The sequence below is a fragment of the Anopheles stephensi genome, unplaced genomic scaffold (assembly GCF_013141755.1).
Source record: "Anopheles stephensi strain Indian unplaced genomic scaffold, UCI_ANSTEP_V1.0 ucontig281, whole genome shotgun sequence".
NCBI classification, from domain to species: domain Eukaryota; kingdom Metazoa; phylum Arthropoda; class Insecta; order Diptera; family Culicidae; genus Anopheles; species Anopheles stephensi.
The window spans coordinates 31,524-43,540 of record NW_023405215.1 but is presented as its reverse complement, the minus strand read 5'-3'; the positions used below and the strand labels follow the sequence as shown (position 1 = coordinate 43,540).

At 42.9% G+C, this 12,017-nt stretch overlaps 1 protein-coding gene across 14 annotated transcripts in view; it reads right to left on the bottom strand.

Annotated features, from left to right (window-relative positions):
* The window catches only part of LOC118516351 (kazrin-like), a 72,907-nt gene that overhangs the window by 38,021 nt on the left and 22,869 nt on the right, over positions 1–12,017 (bottom strand). For 11 of the 14 annotated variants that reach the window (XM_036062169.1, XM_036062177.1, XM_036062178.1 and 8 more), the window contains exons 4-5: positions 11,237–11,545; positions 2,084–2,248 (exon numbers count right to left, since the gene is read on the bottom strand). In XM_036062169.1, the coding sequence (XP_035918062.1) occupies positions 2,084–2,248; positions 11,237–11,269 (198 nt within the window). In that variant the 5' untranslated portion in view covers positions 11,270–11,545. The remainder of the gene's footprint in view (positions 1–2,083; positions 2,249–11,236; positions 11,546–12,017) is intronic. The other 3 variants (XM_036062180.1, XM_036062184.1, XM_036062170.1) reach the window with 2 other exon arrangements.

The following is a 12,017-nucleotide window of genomic DNA, read 5'->3' as shown; positions in this document are numbered from 1 at the left end:
TTTCCTGCCTTTCAAAGCTTCTTCCCCGTTGGGGTGCAATGCAGCAACATGGGTGCAACGTTGGTCTGCACCACCACCAACGGCACAAATAATAGCTCGTCCGGGTAGGATAGCGACGCTGGCTCTGACAGCAGTTTAATTTATATGTAAATTTTATCAATTGAAGTTAGTTGGCTGTAGATATTGTACTAGCCGCGCTTCGGCACAGGACAAACGGGGAACGCCATTCGCTGGGGCAAACATCGAAAGCACGAAAAGCTCGAAATTCTTCCGTAAGGACACTCGGCTCAAATCTCGGAGAATCGGATAATGAGCGAAGCATCGATTTCGGTTTGCAAACTGTGTTAGCAAAGTGGGGGAGGCTGGAGGAAAGCTCCCGGAGGTCCATTTCCGCTGATGACAATTTTCCACCGAGATGAAGCAGCGCACAAACACGGCAATGGCTTTCGCCTTGTCTAGCTCGGCCGTTCGCTATTTCCAGCGCTCCACTGATTGGTCTTGCTTTTCTAGGTTAATGTGTCCGTGGACAGCAGTTCGCGGATTGGATAAATCTCAGTCTCACCGCGTTGGGGGTTGGAGAGGTTTGTTGGCCAATCATTCCCGTTGTACAGTCCAAAAATGGATCACCGGGATAAGCGAAGCACCGACTGGATGGTCTTTAGGTTTGATGCGAGCGATAAGCGGCGCAACAAATAAACGTACCCAAATTAGCATTAATTGCTCGTTGGCTGTGAATTTCGGAGGCTTCCACGATCGAAGTCCCAGCGAAGTGCCGGCCAACAATGGGCTGTAAATTAAATCGTTTGATGTTATAGGATCATTTCGATCGGTGCCGATCGGTGTAAAAGGTCGTGTTTACTTGGGACGGCTGTTGTTTGGTGGACCGTCGTTGATGTATCTACCAGCGCCGGTAATGGGCCAGGATTTGCGGATGAATTGGTGTGGCAAATCCATCTGATTGGAGCGTATTTTGGTGCGTTAATTCACATTAAGGGATGTAAATTTAAAGGGAGTCGTATTTTGAACAGGGAAATCTGTAACAGTTTTAAGTTGCAAACGCTATTCTGGATGTTAGCAACATGTTTCCTACAGAATATCAACAACAGCACATTTTACAAATTATTCGGAAGTCCCTTAGCCACTTTGATAAAGGCTTGTTCAAAAACTCCAATCACGATCTTATTCCGCCACTTAATCCCCGGAAGCGTTCATTAAAAGTGATTTAACAATGATTGCCACCGTCGTTGAAACCCAGTGAAACGAATCGAAATGCAGACATTTAATCGAAATCGTTGGATCTTTGGCTCCATTTCAAGCCTCACAGCGGGAATAGCCTTCTCTCGCTAATGAATGTAATTGCATTTTTTGCCCCGCGTAGTAAATCATCCCTAAGGCTTTTGGGGGGGAAAACTCTCTTTCAAAGCGCAAAGGTATTGAATCACAGCTCCTCGTTCAAAACCGTAGCGTAACTACAGTCGGCTAGTTAATGCTAGCACCCGTCAGCAATTCCGAAATAGAGGCAGAAACATCGACAAACGATTTATTCCGACATGTTTCCAGGCGGAGTCATTCATGTGCGTGTCTGGTTCTAGACAGTAAGGATAGGGCCCGCAGGGTATCAGCCAGACGATGCACGCAGCATCCGGGACAACAACGACAATGATGAAGTTGTTCGTGACGGATGATGGTGGATGTGATGGTAATGTCTTTAGCCTCTCGTTCGCTTTCTCTCTCTCTTTCTCTCTCTCAGACTGAGGGTTGATCGACATCGAGATTGTGTGGAATTAATGGTTCTATTCCGCAACGAATCATGCACGGCGGAAGGATTCCGAGAAAGAGGGCATTGATATGATTACGAGATTGTGAGATGGAGAGAAAATGCTGGAAATTGTCCTTCGACCCTAAGGTGATGGTTGTTCGTTGCTTTGATTTAAAGTTGATGAAAGTTTGATTTAATTCTAACCTCAGATCCGCGGGTGTTTGTGGAACTCATAACAAACAATCAAGTAGGGAATATCTAGAGGACAACTTTAACCTTACTTTAGCTTGGCGTATGGAGAAAACCCCTGTTAGGTGTACTTACCGATTCAGCGAGCTGCTTGAGCGATGCGTTGATTTTGTCCGGATTGCGTGGTGGCGGCTCGGGCGGTTCCGATGCGGCGGCCATTGTGACGGTGCCGGCCGTGCCGTTCAACTGCATTCCAACCAGGCGCAGCAAAGAGTTCACTGTGTCATCGTTGATAGCAGTCTGGAAGAGAGTCGCGAAAAGGCATCAGTGCCAGAGAACCGCTCAGGTAAGATCAGTATGCTATAAAGGAACGTTCATGGAATCGTTAGCCGTGCAGCAAACAAGAACGGTAGTGGCCACAGAACGACACAACGGCGACGCACCGAGTAACAGTACGTAGGATCTAATCGAAAGCAACATTCCCAAGCTCACCTAGAGAGTTGTATATTCAACGAGAGAGATACAGAGATAGAGAGATAGATAGACAAAGAGTGTGTGTGTTGTTGTTCGTATCGAGTTGGGAGCGAATTGGGTTTGGAGATTCCGTGTCTGGAAAAACAAAATTCCAACAACCAAAAGTAAAAGTAAAATCACAAACTGTGTGATGTTTTGTGAGGTCAATGCTGGAGTTATGTGGAGTGATTTGTAATATACTATTGTTTTATTTTGCAGCATTTCTTTATAAAATTTCTCATAAGATATGTCTTTAAGCTAAGAAACAATAGAAAACGGCTTTTTAAATTCATCCTTAAATCTTTACAAGACTTTGACCCTCAGCTCAGCAGAATTCAGTTTGGGACCTCACCAACAGAACAGAATTGCTCTAGGCTGTAATGAGATTCATCATGTGTCGTGAGTAAAAAAGTTCGAATTAGTCCCTTTGTGTCCCATTTTGCTCTAATTAAAGTAATTTTCATATCACACCGTGGTTCCATGCTCCGTGTCTTATTTCAAGTCACCGTATTATTAAACACATGCGCTTCACTGCAGACATGTCACATACTTTCAGCCATTTCATGATAAAACTTTGGCAAAGTTTACCATTACGGTACGGTGGTCCTGTCTGTGCCACTTTACTGTACTTGCTCGTTCCTAGTACCACACAGGGAACATTTTCCTGGGCAAAACTGACAGCCGGGTACAGACGGGAAAGTTGGTCTAACCATTGAGCAGAGCTACAACTGTTGCTCGGCTGGGTCGATTTTTCCGTCGGGCTGGCAATGCAATAGGCTTCCTCATCGGAATCGAGATCGGGAGGACGATTGCGTTCTGGAGCTAGTAACCAACGCGCACAGACATGGGCAGCTAAAGTTTTTCCCCTTGCCAAACAATAGCCGACAGGAGATATGATATAAATCCCGAGAAAATCCCCCTTCTGGATGCTGCCAACGTTTTCACTCCCCCGAATCGATTCTAATTAGGACACGGCTCCGGATCCATCACCTGGAGGCGGCAATGAAAAGGAAAAAAGTGATAGGCGCTTCCTATGCGATACGGTTACGCTCGATATTTTAGCGCTTCTTGAAGGCTTTCGTTGCACTGTGCAAATGCATGAGTTATGGAACTGGCCGACTGGATGGGGCACGAATCCGGGCGCATAAGAAACGGTGTGCAAGGAATTTTTATTAGTTTGCGAGCGTACACCCACTTGTGTTCTGTTTGGAGCTTCCGACTTTAGAGGTTTTTCTTTTTTCGTTGCTGTGTGCTGTGAGTGGTTCGTCGATGCTTTTTTTGTCGGCACGCTTGCCTCACGCGCCCCGTTAGGGGTGAGTTTTAATTTAAGCAAATTCCAGCCAACTTCGGCCGATGGTATAATTCATTTGCGCGATCAAGTGAAGCTAGCTGACAGCGTTCAGCAACGTTCATATTCGTAGCGCTTCCAGTGTGCTGTGGGCGTTGCTATTAGCATGGAATGTGTTGCTTTTGAATTTTCCTGCACGAGCTTTGGTGAATTGTGGGAAAAAGCATTGCGCAGATTTTGATTTCGGACAGCCATTGTTATTGCATTTGCACAGCGTTGGAAGCCATAAAACGTGGTTATATTTTCATGCCAAGCAATAAAAAGCTCGCATGAATGAACTGTTTGATGTAGAAAGAGCGAGAGAGACGGAGAGAGATTGAGGAAAGGCTCGTGGAAGTTTTTTGTATTTAATATGATAATTCTGTGATGGTATTTTATATTTTGCTGAGGTGATGTAGGTGTAAATAGTACAAAATAAATTATCATCAAAGGGAGAATGGACTAATTTTGAATTTGAAGAATTAACATTGAAAAATATAAATGTGAGAACTTTAGTTTCGAAAACGTATGATAGCATTACCTTAATCTAGAGACATTTGTGAAAATATTTTCTTCTGTTAGCTTTTTTCTAAGTTTTAATAAACAATTTTAAATCTATGTTATTGCTAGCGAAAAATTAATGTTTTTTCCATTTTAATGAATTAACTTAATAAATAGCTCGTTCAAAAATATTTACAACTGCGATATGGGTTGCTAACGACCTAGCGCCTAAGGTTAGGCAACTTGCCACACAAGCAAGGAGAGAGTTAGGGGAAATACGGACTAGAAAGATAGAGAGAGGTACTTAGGCAAATGGCAAATTAGGAATATGAAATACTTTAAAAGCAATTGATTTTTTATTGTTTTAAATCAGATATGATGGCAGTTCAATTATTTCGCAAACGAAAGGAATAATTTATAAAACGGTCAAACACCTTATGATTTCTTCTGGCTTATCAAACACAGGTGTAGTGGTTCTTTCTGAAGGTGTTTTAAAGCTTTAAACTGTATGAAAAGTACAAACTCAAATTCACTTTTAAAATCATTGTATTGCTTATTTTCTACTCTTCGAAATTTATCAGAAATTTCTTCTTAATACACTAAATATGGATTCATAGCAGAAGACCAAACTAGCGAAGAATATGCTACAAATGGGCAATAAGTTAAATGTCTTTAATAAATTTCGATCTCGCAACTATTTTTTCACGACAAAAGTATAGTTAGTCATCAGTACGGTTCAGATGAGACGTGAATAATAGCCTTCGCATTGCCTTGAACAAAACGAAGCACAACAGCATCAAACCTCTTCATGTGCTATAAAGCAAATTTAAAAATTTAAAATCAGAACTTTCCCAGCCATGAGTAGTAGCAGCAGTTAAAAAACTTTCATAATATGTTCTTCGCTGCGAAAGAAACCACCCATTCAACCGGTCGTAAAGAAAAGCTCTGCTAAGTGCTTTCATACAATAAAAGAATTTTGCATGAAAATTCAAGCTAAACCAGACCAACAAAAGGAGAAAAGAAAAGAAAACCCAAAATCACGTTTAACAATCCCTGTGCATTACAAGGAATGTTTAATAGAATGTGTTTAAGTTGTACCAGCGCCGCATAATCGTGCAGATTCTTTTCTTCGACCTACGCCATGAAAAATCCCACCGTGTTGACCGTGTACCTACACAAGGCTGCTTTTGTGTGTGTGTGTTGGATTGTAGTGGGTTTTAGGCCGCGATGCCATCATGAAAGACGATACGTGTACTTGATGTGACCCCGTTTCGCGGCTTTACAGCAGCAAAAAAAAAATGTGGATCGTTTCACCGACGCGGGAATGCCGGGATGGGAAGAAAGATTGATGGCGAAAGTCTTCCACTTGGTTGTCCCATTTGCTTAGAATAGCCCTCGGTACGACCGCAATCCAACGGTTACGGTTTACATCAAACTGCCATTTTAGTGAAGGTTTTCCGTTCAAGTGCAGTGCCCTGCGCGGAGTGGTTGGTGTCTTCTTCCACCACCGTTACACCATCGCGCCCACGGTCGCGTGATTTATGCTGTGTTGAGCCTCGTAGGCGAAGGTCCTGAGCGGCACCCGTTGGATTGTGAGCATCATAAATCAGCATCGCTTTTCAGGGGTTGCGCCCCTTTTCCGAGTGCGAACGAAATGTGAGACTTTGGGTGAAAATTTTATAGTTAAATAATTATATTAACGGATGCCTTACGGAACAGTTGTAGTAGATTGTCATTTTTCGCTCTTGCTTTTGTTAAAGTCACGTATCGCCCAAACGGTACTCAAGTCTCACAGGGGTTTTCTTATCCCGGTGGCACCACAGTCCACAGAGACTGGTGCGAACCAGTGGGAAAAACTCCCGTGAAAAACTCCTTCACCTGACACAAGATGGCTTGTTGGGGGCTTATTGGGTTGGAGAGTTCCTCGAAACTCTCGTGGGAGTTGGTACGAAGATTGAAATGGGCTTTCTTCTCGTTATTTTTATTTTCTTCATTTCCTTAGAAAAAAGCAAGCGAAAATATACAGATACACTGTGAAGTAAAAATCGGGGCCACAATAGTCCAACGTCCATCGTGGACAAAACCAACCGATGATGCTGGTCGAACATTTATTGGGCGTTCGTGCGTTGAATGCGTAAGCACTTTGTGCGGCAACGTAACGAATGACCATCACGAAGGGATCGAAGACAGGAAAAAAGCCGTGTTAGGAAACATTCCTTTCCACTTCCGGCTTATCCAAATCGATAAGTCAAACGTTTCGGCCAGTGTAAAAAGGCACGTGACCTAGGGGATCTCTACCTGGACATAACGTGTAATGCCGACACGCCACACACGGTTGAATAAATAATTTCGCATGTTGCAAGCAAAACTGTTCGATAAACATTCTTCACGAATAGGTAGGTAGGGGAACAAGTTTTGCAACAGTTTTTGATGAAAATGGATTGCAACGTCATGGTGCGTGCGAAGGGCGTTTGCTGGGTGGTTGGGCTAAGTGGATAAACTACCGCTCAAGAGCCTTATGAAGATGTATCGATCGAACGCAAGCTGTTTGCGAATGTTAAGAAATATGTTCTCCTGGGGTTGCATTTGTTTGGGTACATGTAGAAGAATTGAGAAGAATCGTCTTTAAACTTTAGCCTGACTGCTATACTTTTAGCTATTTCAAAGTAAAAGTTATGTGTTGGATTAGTTGAGGTATTTTACCTAAATTTATTAATCAGAAATTATACAAAGCATCGTTATAAAAACGTATTAATTTTTTATTGTTGGATAAAAAGAAAACCCCAAAGATAAAAGTTTTTTCCTGGTAAATAATCATATCAGGAAGTTATCGCCCAAAACCCCAGCTCGAAACAGTGTCACATGACACATCCAAAACCACAACACACACACACAAAGCATCATCAAAAGTTCATATTCTCGTTCCGAAGACCTTTTCTGGGCTGTGTTCTTTTGGCCATTTCTTGTTTTCAACTAGTTTGCCAAAGTTTTCAACAGAGCAAACGTCACATCAAATGACAAATTCAAGAAAGTATAAAGAAAGGCCACAGTTACGGAGGGGCTTTATACACGCTTCACAAATAAACTTAGGAAAACAAAACGAAAAAAAAAGTAAAAGCGAGAAAGATGAGCAAGATGGATTTTCGATTTGTTTGCAGGGAGAAACAAACTAGGAATCTAGGAGAGCAGGACGAGGCGTAACAATCGGGGAAGGACTACTGATTGATTGTCAGGCTGATGTTTATTTCCCCAGTTTAGCTCGGTGAGGCCTTTTTCTTGGAAATGGTTTTTCGATTTTTTTTTTGTAATATTTTTGTGTCTCTCTTTATAGCTTTACAGCTCAAAACAAAGAAAAAGAATTGCATTTGCAAGTTTTGGACGAAGCGGCGCATTAAGCGTTGGGGTGAAAATTTTGAATTTATGTATAGCTCTTGTTCCGGTCATTAATGGTATGAATAATTCCGCTCATACATTAATCGACAGCAGCGAAAAAACTCCGAAACCCAACTTTTTTATGGAGAAGAAAAGCTTTTTCTCTCCAAAAATAGAACCGTCAATCAAAACCAAAATCCATGGTTCCGAATCCTTTCCGTGTTGGCACGACGACGACGGCTCGGGACCACATCTGGGTCAACGTAATCGCGCCCGACCGTCGACGACGGTTCGATTTGTCAAGATTTATTTTCCTACCGAGGAAGGAAGATTTCTTCAGCGACAGTGTTTCATTACACAACGTAAGCCTCCGGACACTCACACCCATACAATGGGAGGACAGTGTGTTCCTACGTGCGACCCATGCTCTGAAAAGGCTTGATTTGGGTTCTGAGATGGTTTTGGTTTCCTTTTTTTCTCTCGCTTCCTTCCGACACGCTTAACCGTTGACGTATCGACAGATACGGCACCCAACATTACGCCCAGCCCCAGACCCTTGAATTGCTCGAATCGATATAAATCTGATCAAATTGAACCGGCTGGCGCCCCGGTGTACGTGATGTCCTACCCGACCGTTCTGACCCACTCAGCTTCATTCTAGGCAGGGTGGAATTCAACGAACACGGGACATTGCAAGAAAAACAACCCCTTTCTATTCATTCCCGGCGAGAGACACCCAAAGAAGCCGATTCTGTGCTCTTGTAAGGCGGACACCATTGTTTGCGGCGAACGCTGTTTTTGGTGCTGTTGTGCTGCACGACCGTGGGCCGTTTGTTTGTGTGGTGAAAGGCACAAATCTTAGCCCCGAAGCGGTACACTTGAGGGTGTAAACATGGTGACTGTGACTACAAAAACATACACACACACGCACACGTTTAAAGGCGGCAAAACGGAAGTGTTTCGTTCGTTTCCCGAGGTATTTGTGCGTGCGAGGGCGTAGAGATCGGAGGTTTGCTATCTAATATCCACCCACCGATGGTCGCGTAGTCCACACGGGTGGTACATTTCCCTCAGGTGTCACTCGACCGAAGCATTGTTCGTTTTCAGTGTCTGTTTTCTTTGGCTGAGTGTTTTTCTTTTCCTTTTTTTGTCTTTGTAACAGGACAACAGGTGGAAATTCATCTCACTGCGGTAAGCTTTCAGTTTTCCCGTTGACCTTTTCTTTGACGTTTTTTAGCACCAAAAGAGGTTTGTTTTAAGTTCATTGTAACTTTTAAGCACTAATATTAGTCGTATTAGGCAATACAATCGAGCACCTCCCACCGACAACGGTTCGATTGTTGTAAGGAAAAGTTGGACCGGGGAAAAAGCTGCTACCACATCAACACAAGCTGGCTCACTGGAGTTTATGCTTGCTGGTCCGGTTTGCCCAAGTGGGGAGTGGAGTGCTGGAGAAAACTTTTACGATAAATCCTTACACTTTACAATACGAAACACACGATGCTGTGGGCGTTGCTGTTGTGTCCTGTGGCAGCAGCTTTTTCATCCCGGTCGGGCTTGTATTTTTGTACAGGCTTAACTGCGTTCGACGCAATTGAAAAACAACTAAACAATCATCATCGGGCGAAAAACTTCTATTATGGGCAGGATTTGTGAAAGGATTTTCCGTCAGTTGCTTTTTGTGTGATCGAGCACCTCGAGCTCGAACGGTTTTTGCTGGCAGCCGGCACTGTTCGTCCCATTGTTCAGATTAATGGTTAAAATTGCGTTTGTTGTGTTCGTTAAGAGTTAAGTTGAAATGGTGGAGGAGAGCAAAAACAAAACAGGATTATCTGTTTGTTGAAGTACTATTGAATCGTTCGCCTTGACGACGGCGTTGAGTGTGGGAAGCGTGTTTGTGGGTGTAGGAAGGAAATTGTGGCAATGGTGTGTTTGTGTTGAAATTTTGTTTGGAAAAAGTTGGGAATTAAAGTTTGTGAATGTAAGAAACCAAAACTGAAAGTAACAGATCGGGTAAGAAAATTTTGATTCTCTGCTCTACGCTAGATGTAAATTTTATTAAACAAGCCGAAACATTGAGCCACAATAGCAGCCCCATCCGAAATGATTGAGAGCAAGAGCAACAGAAACGAGTTTTCTTTCCATCGTTTTTCTTCTGCTGCCAACCAAGTCGGATGGGGGAATAATAATTTTCATATCTAAAGCACATTGCACCACTCTAACTAATTAGGCCGAACGACATAATGTTACTACAGAAAAAGCGAATTGAAGTAGAAAATAATGTAAAATATAAAAAAGAAAGAGTAAAGATAATAAGGCATAAATGTTGCACAAATCTACCGAAAGTATGGCTTAAAAGAGAGAGAGGTAAAAGAAAGAAACACTGCCAAAACCGCTTAAAAAGATTAAAATAGATTAGATAAGTAGATTGAATAAACAGAAACCAACGTCGACACTGCTTCCCGGCAGTAGCATTTGATTTTGAGTGTACAGAGTTGTTTTTTTTTCCTTTCAGCCTTTCAGTAGATTTGAGCCACAGTCACAAAAAAAGGCAATCAAAACTTAATTGGTGATAAACGAACGGAAGAAAATCAACAAGGATTAAGTGAAGAGGCGGAAAGAGAAAAATAATTGGAGATCGCACAACAGACTCGGGACGCAACCAGGCCCAAAATCAATGAAACGGGACAGTGGGAAAAATAAAATCGCTGGAAGAAAAACATAACAAACATTAAACTTTAAACCAAAACTAGGACACTTTAGGGATGGCCAAGGGGTGGTAAAAAATAGGTTGGAAAGCGTAAAGCAAAACGAACGGCAAGCCAATTAAAATGGGAAAATGGATGAAATTGATTCAATTCGTGGGCTGAGCTGTGCTGAGCAGCAGCCAGCGTCCACGGTTATCTAGCCGAATGAATATCCCGAACGGGCTCTGGGATCTTCTGGCCTGCAATCGAAGTTGCTAAGCTCGTTTATTTGTCCGGTTGTGAATGGGGGAAAATTGCAATAGGAGCTTATGGAAATTGGAGGATAAAAGGTTAGTTAACAATAACGAACGGACTTAGGTTTTGGTGTTTGCTGGAGATGAGTGGAAAGAGACCAACCAATACAATGCGTTTGGCCGCTATTGCATTACTGGATAGTAATTAAAAGAAGTGAAGCATATTTAGCTAATCGTTAAAAAATAGGATTGTAAGATACTTCGAAATAAATAGTATCTTCACACAAGGATTCACCAAAAATGACCAGCCAGGCACGATAGATGGTACGGAGAAGCAGGGAAAACAGAACAAAACGCTGAAACCTAACCTCAACCTTTAAATGTTGAGGTCTAGTCATCGGAAACAAAGAACCGCGGAACGACTGAAGCAGGTTTGGGAAGGTGTTTACGCAAGAATACCAGAAAAAAAAATCAAAAATGGAGGAGAAAAATACGCACAAGGAACGAACCACACAACACACGGCAGCTACACACGGCAGCGAACTAGTGAACACGATCGCAAAACCAAAACGGAAAACGAAAACAAAGAAGATCGAAACGAAATTTGTTGTTTGGATTAAAGTTTTGTAAAAACCTTCTCAAATATCCGGTGAAACTCTCCCAGCATCGAACGGTCGTGTGGGGTTTCTGGGTGATTGTTGGGCGTGGTGGAGGTGATTCTCGGCGATTTTTCTTTTACCGGAGAAACGAATGAAACGAAGAAGCAATCCGTTTGATCGTGCACCGACGGAACTCAATTATCGTTCGACTTCTTCGCCTGCGCCGGGCAGGGTTGGTTCGCTTGGCTGACTGTTGAGCGTCCCATTCAGCTCGTTCTTTCGCTCCCGGTTCCTGAGGTTAGGATGGGGGGTTTGTTGGGTTATGTCACGATGAATTGGCACCTCTGCTTTGATGAGGGAGTAGTAGCAAGAGGAATAGTAACGGGAGACACGGGAAGGATGAAAAAAAGGAGACACACACACAGAGCTTAATCCTTTGACCGGTGTGACTTTTTCTTTTCTACGGGGGACGATTAATCTTTGGAAGCACTTTGCCGGTGAAGATCACGCCGGAAGATGATCGATTTTTGAGGAGGCGAAGGCGAACGTACGAGATGATACTACATAATGGTTGGTTGGAGCGTTGGGAAGGAAATTGGGCAAACTTTTTAATACTCCTGAGGGAGCAGCCGGGTGAGTTGTGTTTTTCATTGGCGAAACTTTGGCAACTCGTCAGGGGGAAAAGTGCTCGCGTACAGTTTTGTGTATAAAGTTCGATGCACAGCACAGTGTTTGGTGGAATATGATATCACAAACTGGAAGAATAACCTGGATGGAGCAGGCTTGGCGAGTTGATCAAATAATGAGAAAACGATA